The 18,453-nt window shown below is 34.6% G+C and overlaps 3 protein-coding genes across 5 annotated transcripts; 2 read left to right on the forward strand and 1 right to left on the reverse strand.

Moving 5' to 3' along the window:
* Positions 1-1,059: 1,059 nt before the first annotated feature.
* Positions 1,060-6,909, forward strand: LOC106396455 (formin-like protein 18). 3 transcript variants are annotated; one of them, XM_048765008.1, is made up of 18 exons: positions 1,062-1,694; positions 1,824-2,527; positions 2,616-2,837; positions 2,907-3,495; positions 3,601-4,144; positions 4,219-4,345; positions 4,464-4,535; positions 4,618-4,716; positions 4,828-4,869; positions 4,958-5,038; positions 5,112-5,162; positions 5,244-5,325; positions 5,418-5,512; positions 5,589-5,660; positions 5,747-5,863; positions 5,954-6,022; positions 6,119-6,185; positions 6,317-6,909. In XM_048765008.1, the coding sequence occupies exons 1-18, from the start codon at positions 1,622-1,624 to the stop codon at positions 6,457-6,459; spliced, it is 3,249 nt and encodes a 1,082-aa protein (XP_048620965.1). In that variant the 5' UTR covers positions 1,062-1,621; the 3' UTR covers positions 6,460-6,909. The 3 variants fall into 3 exon arrangements, 2 of the variants coding, with proteins under 2 accessions (XP_048620965.1, XP_022563871.2); XM_022708150.2 differs by having other exon boundaries at positions 1,063-1,694; positions 2,907-4,144; XR_007327193.1 differs by lacking the exons at positions 5,112-5,162; positions 5,244-5,325; positions 5,418-5,512; ... (3 more) ...; positions 6,119-6,185; positions 6,317-6,909 and having other exon boundaries at positions 1,060-1,694; positions 2,907-4,144; positions 4,456-4,535; positions 4,958-4,998.
* Positions 6,910-7,054: 145 nt separating this feature from the next.
* LOC106396456 (short-chain dehydrogenase reductase 3c) lies at positions 7,055-8,431 on the forward strand. Its single transcript, XM_013836851.3, has 2 exons — positions 7,055-7,520; positions 7,605-8,431. Exons 1-2 carry the CDS (start codon positions 7,507-7,509, stop codon positions 8,374-8,376), a joined length of 786 nt encoding a protein of 261 aa, XP_013692305.1. The 5' UTR covers positions 7,055-7,506; the 3' UTR covers positions 8,377-8,431.
* A 1,713-nt stretch (positions 8,432-10,144) lies between these two features.
* LOC106395079 (cycloeucalenol cycloisomerase-like) lies at positions 10,145-13,382 on the reverse strand. Its single transcript, XM_013835607.3, has 8 exons — positions 12,839-13,382; positions 12,628-12,764; positions 12,434-12,517; positions 12,081-12,122; positions 11,362-11,472; positions 11,067-11,258; positions 10,706-10,803; positions 10,145-10,584 (listed from the first exon to the last, which is right to left on the reverse strand). Exons 1-8 carry the CDS (start codon positions 12,843-12,845, stop codon positions 10,407-10,409), a joined length of 849 nt encoding a protein of 282 aa, XP_013691061.1. The 5' UTR covers positions 12,846-13,382; the 3' UTR covers positions 10,145-10,406.
* Positions 13,383-18,453: the final 5,071 nt, after the last annotated feature.

An 18,453-nucleotide genomic window follows, 5' to 3' on the forward strand; every position in this document is an offset into this window, starting at 1 on the left:
TCTCTTAACTAGGCAGAGTTTGGTTACATATCGTTGAGCGTCGTCGAGGGACATAGTCCATCACCAACAATAAACCACTCAGTTCATTGGTAGAGAAATTGTCAATCTTGATGAATTACCAAAAACGAGTCCAAAAAGTAAACAAACTCGGCAATGTGGTGTCCTCCAAATTTTGTTGAGTTGTAAAGGGTTTACTATTTACAAGGAAATGGCACGGAAGACAAGCAGACGAAGAGTCTCAAGTTTCTATGGACGATGATTCCACTTCTCAGAGCAAACCAACAATAACCAAAAATTCTGATAAATAGTTTGCAGTAAACCAATAAGGACCTTTGGAAAAGCCGAGATGGCAACCTGTCAATGTTTGAAAGATATCCAAGATTTTTATTCTTAGCACCCATTCTTGACAATTCATTGAGATCTACTTTGTTTCTCACAATACACCGGGGGAGGGGATTATTTTTGGAAATTAATTACATCCCTCAACAAGGTATGTCAAGTAAACTGAACTTGGTTCACATGATAGAGAAGAGATCGATAAATCAACTTGGATGAAAAAGGAAAGAAGTTGACATAAATAGGAAAAAACTAGCTCGAAGATGATATATATTTGATAATCTCAAAAGTCGGCACAAGAATTAGAGTTTACATAGTTTCAGTAAAGCTCCTTCCGTTATCATGAACCTCGTGTTTACTTGTTTCGTACGTTCTCGTCTCTCTTCAATGTTCAACCAGTTCTCCGGATTAACCGAGTCTAAAGACCTTTCCACCTAAACATCCATAAAACGCTCTCGAACAATTAAGGCATATATATATACACTCCGGATGTTAATAGGTTAGTTAGTGTAAGCACGGCCTTTTCTTAGATCTTAACTTGAGTGTATACAATAAAGGATGTTATATTATTCTTTATTACTTAAAAAAAACAATGGTATCTAATGTGTACTTATTCAAAGATTATCTGTATTTTTAAATAAGTTGATTTGCCAAAACACGAAGAAAAATTAATTATATTTCCATGTTTAGGAAAGTAAATAAAGCAAAAAAAAGAATATTGAAGACATGTATCATAGTCCTTCGAAAAGCTAAAAAGATCCTTTGGGTCCGTCCTCCTCTCTTATCTTTCTTTTTCTTGTTAAATCGGACATCCTCAATCTCTGTCTCAAATTCGACATAGCTGTATCATCTTCTTGCTCTCTCGAATTACAGGAAAACAAAACCCTAGTTTTCTCTTTCTCTCTCTCTCCAAATGATAACCTAGCTCTCTCTCTCTCTCTCTCTCTCTCTTTTCTCTTCTTCGCATGTGCAAAGCTATCAACATCTGTTTTGATTGAAAGCTAAGTTTCCAATTCCGAAAAAAAACAGAAGAGATTGAAAGTGTGTATGTCAAGACAAGCCACCAAACTACAAAGAAACACACACACCGTGTTGTTCCTTAAAGACCCAGCAACCAGATAATCTCTCCTCCTCTTCTTCTTCCTGACATTTTTTCGCTTTGTTTTCTGGTGATTTGGGGGTTATTGTTTCGCCCTTTACTGCAATGTGGGCTCGCATTTGGTGAAGCCGCTCATTATTTCTAGGGATTGTATTCTGGTAAGCCTTTAAAAGAAGAGCTCTCTCAATGGCCTTGTTTAGAAAGTTCTTCTACAAAAAGCCTCCTGAAGGGTTAGTGGAGATCTCCGAGAGGGTTTACGGTACGCTCTCTGCATTTTAAGTGTTGGGTTTTTAGAAAGTTTGTGCCTTTTTAGCTCTTAATTAGTTCAAACTGTTAGTGTCTCTATAAGGTTAGCTGATCCTTGTTTGTATTTATATTTTCCTCCCAGTCTTTGATTGCTGCTTAACAACGGATATGCTGGAAGAAGAAGAGTACAGAGTCTACGTGGGACGCATAATGAGCCAGCTGAGAGAACAGTTCCCTGGTGCATCCTTCATGGTCTTTAATTTCCGTGACGGAGAGAGCACAAGCCTGATGGAGAGTGTGCTCTCCGAGCACGACATGACGACCATCATGGACTACCCTCGTCACTACGAAGGCTGCCCTTTGCTTACAATGGAGACAGTTCATCACTTTCTTAAATCAAGCGAGAATTGGTTGTTGTTGAGCCAACAGAACATCTTGCTGGCGCACTGCGAGCGCGGCGGCTGGCCTGTTTTGGCCTTTATGCTCGCTTCCCTCTTGCTTTACCGCAAGCAGTTCAGCGGAGAAGAGAAAACGCTTGAGATGATGTATAAGTATGCTCCTCGCGAGCTGTTGCAGCTGATGTCTCCGCTGAATCCGCTCCCTTCGCAGCTGAGGTTTCTTCGGTATGTTTCGAGTAGGAGCGTTGGCTCGCAGTGGCCGCCGCTGGACCGGGCGGTTACGTTGGACTGTATCAATCTTAAGCTGGTTCCTGACTTTGATGGTGAGGGTGGGTGCCGGCCGATATTTAGAATATATGGTCAGGATCCGTTTATGGCTTCCGACCGGACTTCGAAAGTCCTTTTCTCCATGCCTAAAAGAAGCAAAGATGTTAAGCATTATAAGCAGGTGGTTTGTTTGTTTGTATGTTCATTCAGTCTCTCTCTCTCTCCCGGGTATCATTATAGTAACTTAAACTTCTTGTCTACCGTTGCAGGCAGATTGTGAGGTGGTGAAGATTGACATTAATTGTCATATTCTCGGTGATGTGGTGCTTGAGTGCATTACTTTAGATAGTGATCATGAGAGGGAAGAGATGATGTTTCGTGTTGTGTTCAATACTGCGTTTCTTAGATCGAACGCTCTTCTACTTAACCGTGATGACGTTGATGTGCTGTGGAACACAACGGATCGGTTTCCCAAAGGTTTCAGAGCCGAGGTGATTATTTTATCTTTTTTTTTTTTGTTTGTATCTATACAAGTGGTAACATTCTGTGTGTTTGTTCAGGTTATATTTTCGGAGATAGGAGCTGGTAACAATCACGTCTCTGTTGATTTGCCGGATATGGAGGAGAATGATGGTTTACCTATGGAAGCGTTTGCTAAGGTTCAGGAGATTTTTAGTGATGGAGAATGGTTGGATCCAAACTCTGATGTTGCTGTGACTGTTTTTAACCAAATAACAGCAGCAAACATCCTTCAAGAGAGCTTGGATTCAGGTTCCCCTCGAAGCCCTGACTCGCGTAGCCTAATTGAATCGGCGCTTGAGAAGGTTAGGGAGAAAACCAAGTTGATGATATCGGAGAACGTTGCTGTGAGTCCTGATGCATTCTCTCCGGTGTGGAAAGAGAGAGACACAGATTCTTGTCATAGATCTTATGCAGATCCGAACTCACTCATTAAGAAGGTCGATGAACCGCATGGACTTCGAGTTTCTGTGCAAAGACAAGCTCACTCGAAGATAATCTCACCGAGATTGACATCACCAGTTTTAAATCGTTGCCCCACACAAGCATCGTCTCCTGCTTCAGTCTCAAGGTTTCACAGCTCCCCTTCTAGTCTTGGGATCACTTCAATATTACACGATCATGGTCCAGGTAAAGGTGAAGAGGCTACTTCTTCTTCATCACCTTCCATCACGTTTCAACCAGCTTTGCATCCGCTGATACTTAAAGCTTCTCCTTCAAATGGCTCTCCCCCAGGAGAAACAGTTGTGAAGCCACCAACGTTGCCACTGCTGAAGCCACTTAAGATTTTGTCTCCTCCTCCTCCTCCACCACCCCCACCACGACGTCCTGCATCCTCCTCTCTGCGTTCCACAGCAACACAAGGGCCACCTCCACCGCCTCCGCCTCCACCTCAACGTTCTGCACAGCCGTCTTTTCCTTCGCCACCACCGCCGCCACCTCCAAAGAAAGTGGCAACCACATCTAACGCTCCACCTCCTCCGCCACCACCTTTGCGTTCTAAACCTCTTTCCGGAGCAGCTGCAGCCCCTCCCGTTCCTCCTCCACCAGCCCCTTCAGCTCTGTCTCGCTCTCAAAACGGTGGCTGCAATGGAAACGTTCCTCCAGTCCCTGGACCACCACTGGGTTTAAAGGGGCGGGGAATGTTACAGACGAATCTTAAAGGTCAGGGTCAAACGAGAAAGGCCAATTTGAAGCCGTATCATTGGTTGAAGCTTACTAGGGCGTTGCAAGGAAGTTTATGGGCTGAGGCGCAGCAGACACCTGATGAAGCTGCTACGTATGAATGTTTAGTTTACAAGTATTTGATTATATTAGCTTCGGCATCTTCTAACTGTGTCTTTCCAATTCTAGTGCTCCAGAGTTCGACATCTCTGAGCTTGAGAAACTCTTCTCAGCAGCGATTCCTACTTCTGACAATGAAACCAAAGGTGGGAAGTCAGGTCGACGTGGCCGGCCTAAAGTTCAGAAAGTCCAGCTGGTAATTGTTGCAATGAGCATTCTGCTCTTCTCACACTACTAGTTTTCCAAGATCTGTTAGAATATAGCTTACAGTCGCTCTATTTTTTTCCAACTAACTTGGTCTATTAGCTTTGCAGATTGAGCTCAGACGAGCATACAACTGTGAGATCATGCTCTCTAAAGTTAAAATACCTTTGCCTGATTTAATGGTAAGTACAAATTTTCTCATGTTGTTGAGCAAAAGCTGTTTTAAATCGTATTATCTTTTACCTGAATGATGTTGGGTCACAGAGTTCTGTTCTTGCATTGGATGAGTCGGTGATAGATGTTGATCAAGTTGACAATTTAATCAAGTTTTGTCCAACAAAAGAAGAAGCAGAACTGCTCAAGGTATTTTTTTATTCTTTATTTCTGCTTCTTGATATTAAGTTATTATCATCCAGCGACAGCTTCTTTTGTAATACACTGATGCTACTACATCTCCTGTCTTGCTTTCCCTAGGGCTACACTGGAAATAAGGAAAATTTGGGACGGTGTGAGCAGGTTGGTCTGCTGAATCCATATTTATAGATGAATTCAAGTTCTTCTCTCAGTTCCGTACTGACAGCTATTCTGACTTTTCTTGTGATAGTTCTTTTTGGAATTGCTGAAAGTTCCTCGAGTGGAGACCAAGCTAAGGGTTTTCTCGTACAAGATCCAGTTCCATTCCCAGGTACGAGCATCAACTGGAGTTTTGTATCTGTGTAATGCTTTCAGGTTTCTAAAATTTTGCATTTTTCCTTCAGGTTACTGATCTTAGAAGAGGTTTGAATACAATACATCAAGCAGCCAACGAGGCAAGTTGATTTATTTTTGTTCGTGACCCACACCAGGATTCATGTTCCACTCTTGACTCTGTTGCATGTTACACTTTCCAGGTTAGAGGATCCGCTAAACTAAAAAGAATCATGCAAACTATACTTTCCTTGGGCAATGCCTTGAACCACGGGACCGCAAGGGGTGAGAATATAATCTATTGCCTTTTCTCTGCCTTATTTTAACAGAGTTATTGGTATCTTTTGTATATATACTACTTCTTCTCTTTTTGACAGGCTCAGCTATAGGATTTCGCTTGGATAGTCTTCTGAAACTCACTGACACTAGATCCCGCAACAGTAAGATGACTCTGATGCACTATCTCTGTAAGGTAGGAGCTTTTTCAATCGTTTCCCTTGTTTTAATGTAAAAGTCTCTTTGCACTTAACATGCATTCCTCTTTACAGGTGCTCGCCGAAAAACTTCCTGAGCTACTTGATTTTCCAAAAGACCTGGTGAGCTTGGAGGCTGCAACAAAGGTAGGTTTTTGCTTTTATTTGTAAGGAAAGAAACACTCGTTCAAGCCTTCAGTGGTAATCTCTCTGACAATATTCTTTGATGGCAGATTCAACTAAAATATCTAGCAGAGGAGATGCAAGCAATTAGGAAAGGGTTGGAGAAAGTTGTACAAGAATTCACAACATCTGAAACTGATGGTCCAGTATCAAAACACTTTCGTATGGTACGATAAAACAGGATACTTGTTTTAACTAGTGATTGCTATTGTTTTTATCATCTGCGTAGCCTTCTTGTGACTTGTTTTATGCTGCAGAACTTGAAAGAGTTTCTTAGTTTAGCCGAAGGAGAAGTTAGGTCCTTGGCTTCTCTTTATTCAACTGTGGTTAGAACTCCCTTCTTTTTATTGCTTTTTCTGCACCACATTTACTTTCAACATTTCAAGAAGCTTAGGCGCTATTAATCCGTTGTATTTTCTTAGGGTGGAAGTGCCGATGCTTTGGCGTTATATTTCGGAGAGGATCCAGCTCGTGTCCCGTTCGAACAAGGTAAAATTACTCAACAACCTATTCAGTTTCTTTTCCTCTTATCTCTTGTTTTCTATGCATATTCTCCTTTTGGGTTTTCGAGTTGTGTCTCTGGCTTGACCTATGAGAAACTAATTCCTTGTAATCTGCAGTTGTATCCACCCTGCAAAACTTTGTTAGAATATTTGTACGGTCGCACGAGGAAAACTGCAAGCAAGTCGAGTTTGAAAAGAGAAGAGTACAGAAGGAAACAGAGAACGATAAACTCAAGAAAGGTGCGTGCAGTGAGAACTGATACACAGACGTCAAACACAAAAAGGTTCATGTTCTCTACTCGCTCGACCTCCTTGAGTTGCCTTTGGCAGTCCTGGGAACCAGAAACTACATGTTCCGGCTCCTAGTTAGAGAACTTTCAATTTAGTTCATCATCAGACAAGACAGTGGCGTTGGAATCAGTCTTTTAGCTTAGGTGATAGATTACAAAAGCAGATGGGATCTGGCCGTTATCTACTGAAGAAGACATGAAGATTCAGCTCTGTGATATGATGGAAATAGTATTAGATAGACTTGTAGCTGTTGAGTTCTTCCCTGGTTTAATGCAGAAAATGTTATATAACTTTTTTTTGTGTATAAATTTTGGGAGGAAGAAAGGGATGTGTAAATATTGAGTTGTGTTTTGTGTGTGTGCGCGTCTTATCAACACTTGCAATCTTACATCCAATGAAATATTTAGGCTTTTCCTACATGGCATTATCTCTAATTTTTTCTCTTTGTATTTTTATAAAATGTTGCTTCTTCCTAGCTTTTCTCCAAATGATATGGAAGATTTATGAGCAAAGGTTTAAAATCGATTTTTCAGCCTTTCTAACACCATTTCCTGTCTTATGAAATCCATGAGAAAACATAGAAGCCGCAATAGAATTATTTATATTTACATGATTTCAATTTATAATGTCAAAATATTTTTTTTCAATTTTATAAATTAATTTTAGTATTAAATATATGAATATATACTTTTCAAAAAAAAAAAAAAATTCTCAAGATGAGTTATAGTATAAGACTTCATTGTTTTGAATACTTTTGAAGACTATAAACATAAAAGTGTTTATAAGTTGTTTGTTTGATTATAAGAAAATAGTTGTAATTTTCTTATGATTTTATGTTATTTTTATATTTGACAGAATTTAAAGTATATACAGTATGTGCATTCAAATTTTCTTTCTGAGTTATTTTTAGCAAATCTCGCATTTTTAAAAGTAAATTAAGAAATTCAACTCTGCAACGTATTGGCGAATACATACCCTCTCCACATTATACATCCCTTGGAATCCATCCCTCAGCAATGTCGGAACTAAGGCAAGTGCGTCATCTCTCACTATTTAATTTTGCATATTTGCATGATTGATTTATGTACTTAGTCTGTCTATATACGAAATGAAGACTGGATGGCAAGATCGTAATTATAACAGGCGGAGCCAGCGGTATCGGAGCCGAAGCGGCTAGGCTATTCACCGACCAGGGAGCTAAAGTGGTCATAGTCGATATACAAGAGGAGCTAGGCCGAAACGTCGCCGTTTCGATCGGGAAAGAGAAAGCCAGTTTCTACCGTTGCGACATAACAGAGGAGACACAAGTGGAGAACGCCGTCAAGTTCACCGTCGAGAAGCACGGAAAGGTCGACGTTCTTTTCAGCAACGCCGGCATATTGGACCCGCGGGGAAGCATCCTCGACTTGGATCTTGACCGGTTCGACCGCATCATGGCGGTTAACGTTCGCGGCGCGGCTGCGTTTATCAAACACGCGGCGCGTGTGATGGTGGAGAAAGGTACGCGTGGGTCTATCGTGTGTACGACGAGTGTCTCGTCGGAGATTGGTGGCGGGAGACGTCACGGGTACACGGCGTCTAAACATGGACTGCTCGGGGTGATCAGAACGGCGTGTGGAGAGCTGGGGAAGTATGGGATTAGAGTCAACGGTGTCGCACCGTACGCGCTCGCGACGCCGTTGACTAGCCATGACGAGGAAACGGCGAGGCAGGTGGAGGAGGAATTTGCGGCCAAGGGGGTTCTCAAGGGTGTGGTGCTTAACGCTCGCCACGTGGCGCAAGTGGCTCTGTTTTTGGCTTCTGATGAGTCGGTTTATGTCAGTGGTCAAAATTTGGCGGTGGATGGAGGTTATAGTATGTGTCGTTCAGTCAATGTTCAAATTTAGAGAAACAAAGATAATATAATAATTGAATCAGTAAAAAAAAAGATAATAATTGAAACGGGTTGCACCAAAGAAAAATATAATAATTGAAACGTGGAAACTCTTGTCATTTTCCTCTTTTTTTTTGATGTGATAAACTGATATGATTGGGAATAAGAGTAAAAAATCATAATAATATATCCATAATATGATGAGCAAAAACATTATATATATAAATTATTTTATGTATTATATGTTTTTACATATTATAAAATAATAAATATATATTGAATAATTAAAAGTCAGTAACTATTACATATATAATTAAATTGGTGCGAACGTATAAATCAATTTTATTAATCCAAACAATATTTTAAAAAATTTGATAGGATATGTAATTAAATTTAAATGATATTAACATACATAGTATATTTTTAAAATAAATGTCTATTAAATGATGCTTTCTATTCATATGTTTTTTTGATCATGTGTATCTTTAATAGCAAAAACTTTAAATTACTGATAACAAAATTTTCATTGTGCGATTAATAATTTTAGTAATTTATAATTTTAGTAATTTATAATTTTAAAAAATTTATCAATGTTAGTTCAAAACTTTTATCAAAAAAAATTATTCAAAGTAAATTTTGAAATTAAAATATTTATTTATTCAATATGGTTTATAGCTTAATTTAGAATGATATATATACATATATATTTTAAATCTTAATGATTAATTAAATTAAACTTTTATTTATATGATTTTGTAATCATTTGTATTTTGTCATAACAAAAATTTTAAACCATGGATCGCAAAATTTGAATGTGAGACTTTTAACAGTTTTAGTAATTTATAGTAGTTTTTTAAAATTCAAAATATAACATATAAAGAAAAATCTAAATTTTTATAATATGGTTATTGTGATTTTTTTAAATTATTTTAATAGTTTAAAATTAAACAAATTTGATAGATGATACATTATTTTTTTATCAGATTTTTATTATTCAAAATCATTAATTGTCATATATACTTTAGCCACATTAGGCAATTCCGTAATCTTTATTTAAAGAAATAATAAATGACATTAATAATGAATTTATGATTAGTTTAATAAAAAGCTTATTATATAATTAGATGGACCAACATATTTTTCTAATAATTTTAAGAATTATCTTAATGATGACACGTGGCTACAAAAATAAGCTGTAATGTTTCACAAATAATATATAGGGGATTCGAACGTAAAATAACCTAGTAAAAGTTTTGATTAAGATAACCATGTGATATATATTAACACGAACTGAAATTGAAAATGTTGTAACAAAGAACGATTTAGGTAAGGTAATTTTGCATTAACTATATCAACAAATATATAGAATTTTGTCCTAACTGGAATTGAGTCATATTTTCGTCATCAGTACACATAATTTTTTATCATATTTTACGACGAATTAAATTATAACGTTTTTATTTATTACTATTATGATTATTATTCTTTATTTTATTTGATGATCAATTAAGTCAGAAATAAATAAATAATTCTAATTTATCAATATTTTGATGGACAGTTGGTATTTTAAGTAAACCTTGGAAAATAATTATGTTCTCCTCCAACTTCAAATATATGTCTTTGGATTTATGTAAAAGACATTCTGAAATCAACACATAACCTATAGGCAAAGCTAGAGAAATTAAAAAAATTATATTAAAAGATTTAGGTGTTCGTCTTCCAATTAGGATACACTCGATTAAAGAAGATTTTTCAGACACAATGAACGCAAGCAAGTCTATGAAGTTTCATATAATTCAATTATGTAATTAATCTAGATGTTTAGAGATCTTAGGGTTCATAAAAATATTCTTACAAAGTAAACCATATGAGAGAAAGCAGAAGAAATGTATCAAAGCAGGTGTCATCTGGAAGAAGAAAAACGTTATAAACATGCCCATAATCGTATCATCTACTTCCCAATTCCGTAAAGTGCAAATGGAATCTCTCGTGCAGGCTTATCTTTCAGTCCCCAAATTGGTCGAAACAGCCATATTTCAACCTTCAATGGGAAAACCATACTAATCCAGACTGAAGGCAACTTTTTCCCTCCGGTAGGGGAACTATAGGTCCCAAGAAAAGACGCCATAGATCAAGAATGATCGTTACCAACATAGAAGCACCTAAAGCATCAATAGCCACACGTGACAAATTCCATTTATCACTTGATTTCTCATCCATCCTGCAATACCACCATTACCAATGAAAAAACGCATATGAGAAGGAGATGAAAAAATCTAGGACAGAGTAACACTATAGACCAGTTTCAATAGGCATCAGTCTTGTTTAAGGCGTCTCTTTACCTGAAGAACATTGGAAAGCTCACAATGAAGTATAAGGCATAGAACAAACATCCAACTCTGTACATGGCATTTCGGTCCACAAACTCATAGTAAGGAAACTGCATATGTTTGGAAACAAAACAAAAACATATGAAACCTGTTCTCAAGTAATATCCAAAGAAGACTCTAGAATGGTTTTACTAGCTAAACATATATAGCCTTTAAGCCTAATATATACAAGAATAATTTATCAATAAGCTACTACTTCATAAAGCACGAAGTAAGTTGCTTTCTATGGTTTCCGGGATTAGCTAGAAACAAAAAACTAAAGAACTAATATGCCCTGAGAAAAAGTACCAAACAAATGAACACCACAACATACATTGACAATAGAAACAGTCTCCAGGTATGCAATGAAATAAGAAAAGACCAGTATCCATGCAGCCTCAAAACACCATCTCAGAGAATCTGGTAAATCAGAAATCGAATGTCGTAGCCTTCGAAGAGTAATGTTGGATGCAACGTGGTAAAAGAGGAAACAAACATGTGCCATGAAGAATGTGCTGTGAGGCACCTGTTCAGCACAAAAACCTGCCATCATGAGCTCATGGAAACAATAAAACACAGACACACACACACGATGGAGAAAAGCCGAGGTTAGATGTGTGTTTGCTTACATTATTCATTTTCCAGGCCGGAAAAGTATATGACGCTCCAAGAACTTGGAAGAAATAGTGAGTCAAAAAGTAGTTTCCCACATAGCTGAAAATAATTATCCAGAGATTTGCCTGTGGTAGAAATAAAGTCCTTAATTGATACAATAACGGATGAGATATCAAACTCTCGCCACTGTAATTATTAAGAAATTAACTATACCTTAACCCGCGAAACCGCGCAGATGTTTGCTTTTTTTTTTTATATATACGTAAAAAAAATTGTACATCATTAACACTAAATATTCTTAACATTAACCATATTTTCAAACGTTTATGGAAATATATTCCGGTTAAGATTCGATTAAAGAAATCTATAATTTAAATTAGGAAAAAACAAACATAATTAAATATAAGTTCAATAAATATCTCAATGGTATGTCATTGTAAATAATTGGTAAAACTAGGAGATCGTAATCCAATTTTGTACTCTCCTTTTAATAGATTAGATGGCACCATATTAAACTAAACTTTATTAATGTCAAAAACATAATAAAGAAAGTGTTGAATAGATGAGTAAATATTAAGAGAGTTTTCGATGTAATATTTATGTGTAAGATTTTCTGGTATTATATTAATCATGTTTAGGAAAATAACTAAGAAATATGCAGCGAGAGTTTCTCTACATGTGATTTGGTAAACCAAATAGCTTAAAATTAAAAGAGAGAAGGAAGAAAGTTTGCCTTAACCCAATAACGGTCCTTCCAGCATAAGCCTCTGTCGGCCTGAAGAAAGGAAGACAATAGCGGTTAACTATCAGTTAGAGACACAAGTAGATGATCATGGCTATAGAACAACAAGTCAACATGTTTGGTCACACTGAAACAGAGTTCTCAAACCGTAACACAGTCATCATAGCTTCTATACAACCAAATAACATAAAGATCTTCGTTAAAAACAGGTTACATGCATTTAGTAGATGCACAATACCCTCTTTAGATGTTTTCAAATTTTTCCATTAAGAGTAACTTCTAGTCCAAGGTAAGGCGACAAAATAAAAAGAAAATGGATTAATGAAAGAAGAAGAAGTTGTAACCTTTCCAATAACTAACATTGGTATCAAGAAAGCAGGAACAGCTGAAACCAAGGCCGCAAGCAGATACTCCAACTCCGTGAATGTCTGCTTGTTGGCAAATAAAATTTTAATTGTTTCCAACTGTGAATAGCTAGTTGCATGGAGCTAAACAAGACTTCATATGAAAATATATTGATAATCTTACAGAAACGTACCTCGTAAAGCTTGTAAGGAACAATGACTCCCAAGGAGAGAGTGAGCCAGAAAGGAGTGTAGAAGAGGAAGAAGAGCTCTCCCCATCTCTTGCTCGGATTTTGTGCCAGCCACAAGCTCCGAGAAACATCACTTGGTCCTGTAAAGAACTTTATATTATATTATGTTAACAAAAATCGATAAAACAGAAGAAGCAGAAGAGATGGGCGTTACCTGACATCTTCCTTGTGACCGGAAAATCTGGAGTTTGGCTTTGGGAGGAGAAACGTTTCGATGGGTTACTTGAAAGGGATTACTTTGTACGATCGACCATATAAATAATCACAACAAAGTGAACGTGACAGCTCTACTATCGTGATTATGACGGGAATTATGTCCGCAATTAAGATTTAATCACATGTGACGTTACTCCATGGACCATTCTGACTAGCTGTAGAGGGTGTACTTTTAATGCAAGCAATCAACAGAAGGGCTGAAGAATAAGAGGACTTAAAGAAAGTCAACGGGTGCTAAAAAAAAAAGAGTAAACTGATGAGTTGGATAAAAGAAAGTAAAATTTAAGTACTCTGTTACCAGGAGAAGGTTTGCAGTTGCTGAGCAAGATGCAGTTTGAATACAAAGACAAGAATATGTGTAAATATTTATATCATATATGAAGGAAAAAGATACACGAAAATGTTTCAGTTTTTTTCCAAAGATGATGTTTATGCTATTTTTAAATTGCTCTGTTTTTCAATCTGCTCCCTCTTATCACTCTGTTCCTTTTTGCAACTCTGCAAAAATTATGTGATTTTTTTTTTAAATTAGATGATTATTTACGCGATGATCACAACCTCTAGATTCACCAAACAATAGAATTGTGTTATTTCATATTCAATATTTTTTAAAAAAGAAAACAAAATATTGTATTATACTATCTTTTTAAAATTAAAAGGTAAAAAGAAATAAATAAAAAATAGTAGTAATTACAAAAAAAATATTTTTAACGTCGTCAGCAAAACATTAAACCCTAAATCCTAATCTCTAAACTCTAAATCCTAAATCTTAAACTCTTGGGTAAACCCTAAACTCTAGGATAAATCTTAAACTCTAAATCAAAATCACTAAACACTAAAAAACTCAAGGGTTTAGGGTATAGAGTTATAGGGTTTAGTGTTTTTATTTAGAGTTTATGATTTATCCAATGGTTTAGGGTTTATCCAAGGGTTTAGAGTTTATCAAAGGATTTAGGGTTTACCCAAAGGTTTAGGATTCACCCAAAGGTTTAAAGTTTAAGATTTAAGGTTTAGGGATTAGGATTTAGGGTTTAGTGTTTTGCTGGTGACGTTAAAAAGATTTTTTTTAATTTTTTTTTCTGTAACTACTATTTTTTTTTTTACTTTTTTTTTATTTTAAAAACATAATATAATTTGATAATATTTTGTTTTCTTTTTTAAAAAATATCGAATTTGATCCTCACCCTATGGGGTGAATTCAAAAATAACTCTGTGAAAGTTTCTTTTACTTTTTTTTTATTTTACTCAATAAAAATTATTTTTTTGTTAATATAATGTAGTTTATATTTTTCAGGTTATAACATAATAGTTTCACAAATTATTAATTATATAACTAAATAGAGTATAAAGAAGTATTTTAGATAGATAATATTCTTTAGGTTAACGATACTAAATTATTATTATTTTAATTCAAATAGTTCTGAATCGAAACCCATAATTTTCTTGAGCCAGGAATAAGAATTGGTTAATTAATCTGTTTTCTGTATCTGCGAGTCAGCCAACACTTCTACCTGTAATAAAAAAGACTTAAAAAAGACTTTACCAATAATGTTAACGATAATGTTATATTCATTAAAAAAAGTATAGTTTGGATTAATACACTCAACTTGGTCTTTTTTTTGGGTTTTCTGTAAAAAAACCTTCAAAGATCAATTTTTTTTGCGTATTAAACCGCGAACTTAAAAACCCACATGTCAAACCATGAAGTGACGGTCAACTTGCAATATAGTCCTCAGTTTTGTATAGGTGTATAAGAGTGTGTATATTTTTAACCGAAATAAAAACGACGTAGTTTTGAGCAACAATTTACTTTTCTGTAAAAAATGCATAATATGAGAAGCGAACCTGGGTCACTAAAACTAGATAGGTAAAACAATGATCAACCAAACCATTTATGCTGTCATGTTTCTTTTGTTAACCGCTGAACACAAACTCTATTATACTATATGTATTCTTCTTCTTCTTCCTCCTTCCTCTGTACTCTCTTCGACACAAGATGGCGCGGTCAACGGAGTCCTCGTCTGTCAAATGAGCCCTAAGGACGAAGGAGGAGTTGTGGTTATTTCTGATTCTGTGCCGCTCTTTCGCTCCACCTCGCTCTCCTTGCTCCTCTCTAGATCTCGCTCTCCTTGCTCCTCTCTAGATCTCGCCCATCATGGTCTCTCTCACTACATAAGTTTTTGAAATTGAATATTGAAAAACTTAAGATCTGAGTGCACTGTTGCGAATTCTCAATATTGTTGTTCTGTATCTGTGTTTGGGAGAGAGGCAGTGTTCTGTAATACGTGCTCATGCGAATTTTAGTTCATGTTTAATGATGCTAACTAAAGAGTTTTAGAAGATACTTTTTGGGAATGTGTGAAACGCGGTATTGTTTGATTAATTATTTTAGTTCATGTTTCTTAAAATGTTCACTGTTCTGTAATTATGTTTGAGATAGATTTAGTGGATGTGTCAAGAATCATGTGCAGAGGAAGGAGGAAGAAGAAGAATACATGTAGTATAAGACAGTTTGTGTTCAACGGTTAACAAAAGAAACATGAGAGCATAATTGGTTCGGTTGATCATGGTTTTACCTATCTAGTTTTACCAGTGACCCGGGTTTCATCCTCGTATTATGCATTTTTCTGTAAAAAATAAATTGCTCAAAACTACTTCGTTTTTATTTCAGTTAAAAATATACACGATTGATGATTATATTGCGGATTTACCGTTACTTCGTGCTTTGACCTGTGGATTTTCAAATTTGCGGTTTAATAAGCAAAAAAAACTATCTTCGAGAGTTTTTTTACAGAAAACCCTTCTTTTTTTGTGAACTTAACACTCAACTCGGTTTCTTACGCTAAAAGTTAGCATAATAATTATTTTCAAAAAAAAAAAAAAAAGTTAGCATAATAACTCCATCTCGTCACCCAAGAGATGTTGAAGGCAAAACTATCTTACTGGAGCATATCTAATTTACTTCTATTTTCTTGATAACTGAAAAATTTGTAAATAAAAATGGGTTTTTTACTTCAATATATTTTTGTATAATAAATAAATGTTATATTTTTTATTATAAAAATTATACTTTTTCAGTTTAAATATAGAAGCAAGAAATAGCATTCGATAATAATAAAAATAACATTTTCTATTATACATTAACATATTGGAGCAACAAATATTTATTTTATGTTACAAAAACAAAAAAAACAAAACATTCATTTTAAAATTCCTATATTTTGAAAAAAAAAATAGATTGGAAATGGTCTTAAATAAGAAATGCTCTGTCTTCTTTTTAATCTCAGTTATCTAGGCTTTTTCATTCTTTTACATCATTAGTTTCTTATCATTTGGAGATTTAATTGTAAGTACTTTTTTGGCAGTGTCAAAGAAATAGTTATCCTTACTAGATGGTGTGACTCAGTGTCTAAGATAATAAACACTATAAGTATGTATTTATCCAAACTTTCTCATTATTTATTATATTTACATGGGATGTGTCTAAGATGTGTCAGGTTTTGAATCGATCTAATTCAAAACCAACAAATTAATTTATCGTGTTTATTAATTTCTCGAATATTAATTTATAGAGAACCAAAGATCTAATATGTTTGTGTCCTTGATAGTTAATTTGAACCGACCCAACATGAGATCTTATAATTTATGATTTGGAGTGTTAGTTTGTAAGTATTTTTTTATTTTTGGCAGTGTAAAAAATAATTAGATGCTTACTAGATGGTGTGACTCAATGTCTAACACATAAAATATTTGATCAAAATCTAAATTATTATTCAAGTGATTTAAGTATTTTATAAATAAAACATTATACTAAGTATATAATTTGGTATATACAAAATTATGAATTAAACTAAATATATATTATTGTATGAGGAGTTCTCTACGATAGCATTTTTAATTTATTTTCACAGAAAAAGAAATTCAAAGAAAAAAATGATCAAAAAATTTTTTATTGAATGATAAATATACTTTTCTAGACTTTGAGTTTATAGTTAAGGGGTAGAGTTTTGGCGTGAGGTTTAAAAATTTTAAAAATAGAAAATAAATATTAAAAATTTGAGAATAACTTTTTGAAAAATAATTTTAAAAATAATTTTTGAATTCGAAAAAGAAATTTGAAAAAACGAAATAGATTATAAGAAGTTCAAATTGAAAACATATAATTCGAAATTATACATATTTTTTATTATTATTATTTATAAATCTATAAAGCAATGAGTAGAATCATATTTTTCCTCTTTGATGAAATTTCTTTTGGTAATTTTCTTTTTTTAAAGATTTTTTGTGACAAAACCTTAAAATGAACTACTTGAGAAAATTGCCCTTATTGTATTCTATTATTTATTTTATCTTAATATTATAATTCCTAATATTTATATTATCTTATTACTATTATATTATAACTTCTAAGCGATTTAAAAAAAAATATTACCATATTTTTTTAAATGTGTACATCTAGGCGCGACATAAGCTGCAACTTTAAACATTTCTTAAATCACTCTTAATTGTCTCTTTCGTATAAATTATATATATTACGATACTTGGTAGTATAATATATATTACGGTACTTGGTTTGGTTTATTTGCGTTAGCTGACGACTATTTGGATGTTTCGAATGATCGAATCAAATGTTTTGAATGATGGAATCAATCTAATTTGTATTTATGTTAGTTTTTTTTGTTGAGTTTAGTTTATTTATTTATTGATGTATTGCTTTTTAGAGCACAAAATCCACCATCATTTACTAGTAGGAACTAGTAGGAGTCCTTCAATAAAATCAAAATATTAAGATTTTTATTTGATTATTTGTAATCTATTCTATTTTGATTAGACCAATCTGTAGTAACTTAACATGTCTTATTTGATACTATTTGTCTTAATCAATCAAAAATATAAACTGTGATATTTTATTCATGCATGTGATCCCAAATATAGTTGAGATTGAGAAATATCTTCAACACATCTATGATATAGTAGTTGATTTGTGGATTCGAACGATTGAAACATTCTATCTTCATACTGCTCTTTATTGGTGCTTCCATCAAATTCTCCAAAATATGGGTTGACTCAATGTCTCCTTCCATATTAACTTGTACTTCCGCAAGGAATATGTTATCCTTTTTATTGTATTGTCTCTGACCGATGGGAAATCAATTTCGAAAAAAAGCCACGAATATTGCCACGAAAAACAATCGTTACGTGTTTTTTCGTTGCCATTTGTGCAGGAATTGATTGGTGGGACGTATCTTTCGGTGGACTAGCCACAATATTTGCCACGAAAATGTTTTGTGGCTTTTTTTTGTTTTTATACTGCCATCTGTTATCTGTAAACAAGTAGATTGGTGGGACGTTTTTTTTTGGATTACCTATTAATTTACCACGATTATAAACCGTGGCAATCTTATATCATTATTAAAAAAAAAAATCTCTTTCCCACGGCAGTATCATCGCAAATCGTAGCAACATTTGCCACGCATTGCTACGTTTGGTTATTCTTTGCTACAGTTAGTTTCGTGAGATGTGGCAGGTGAACTTGTCATACTAGCTAATACA

This window comes from Brassica napus, chromosome C8 (assembly GCF_020379485.1).
Source record: "Brassica napus cultivar Da-Ae chromosome C8, Da-Ae, whole genome shotgun sequence".
NCBI classification, from domain to species: Eukaryota; Viridiplantae; Streptophyta; class Magnoliopsida; order Brassicales; family Brassicaceae; genus Brassica; species Brassica napus.

Coding starts and splice junctions, on each gene's coding strand:
- LOC106395079 (XM_013835607.3), bottom strand. Junction 11,259..11,361: donor CGGCCTGGAAAATGAATAAT/GTAAGCAAACAC, acceptor TGTGCTGAACAG/GTGCCTCACAGCACATTCTT. Junction 10,585..10,705: donor AGCTTTCCAATGTTCTTCAG/GTAAAGAGACGC, acceptor GTGGTATTGCAG/GATGGATGAGAAATCAAGTG.
- LOC106396455 (XM_022708150.2), top strand. CDS start 1,622: ATGGCCTTGTTTAGAAAGTTCTTCTACAAAAAGCCTCCTGAAGGGTTA. Junction 4,870..4,957: donor ATTTGGGACGGTGTGAGCAG/GTTGGTCTGCTG, acceptor TTCTTGTGATAG/TTCTTTTTGGAATTGCTGAA. Junction 5,661..5,746: donor GCTTGGAGGCTGCAACAAAG/GTAGGTTTTTGC, acceptor CTTTGATGGCAG/ATTCAACTAAAATATCTAGC.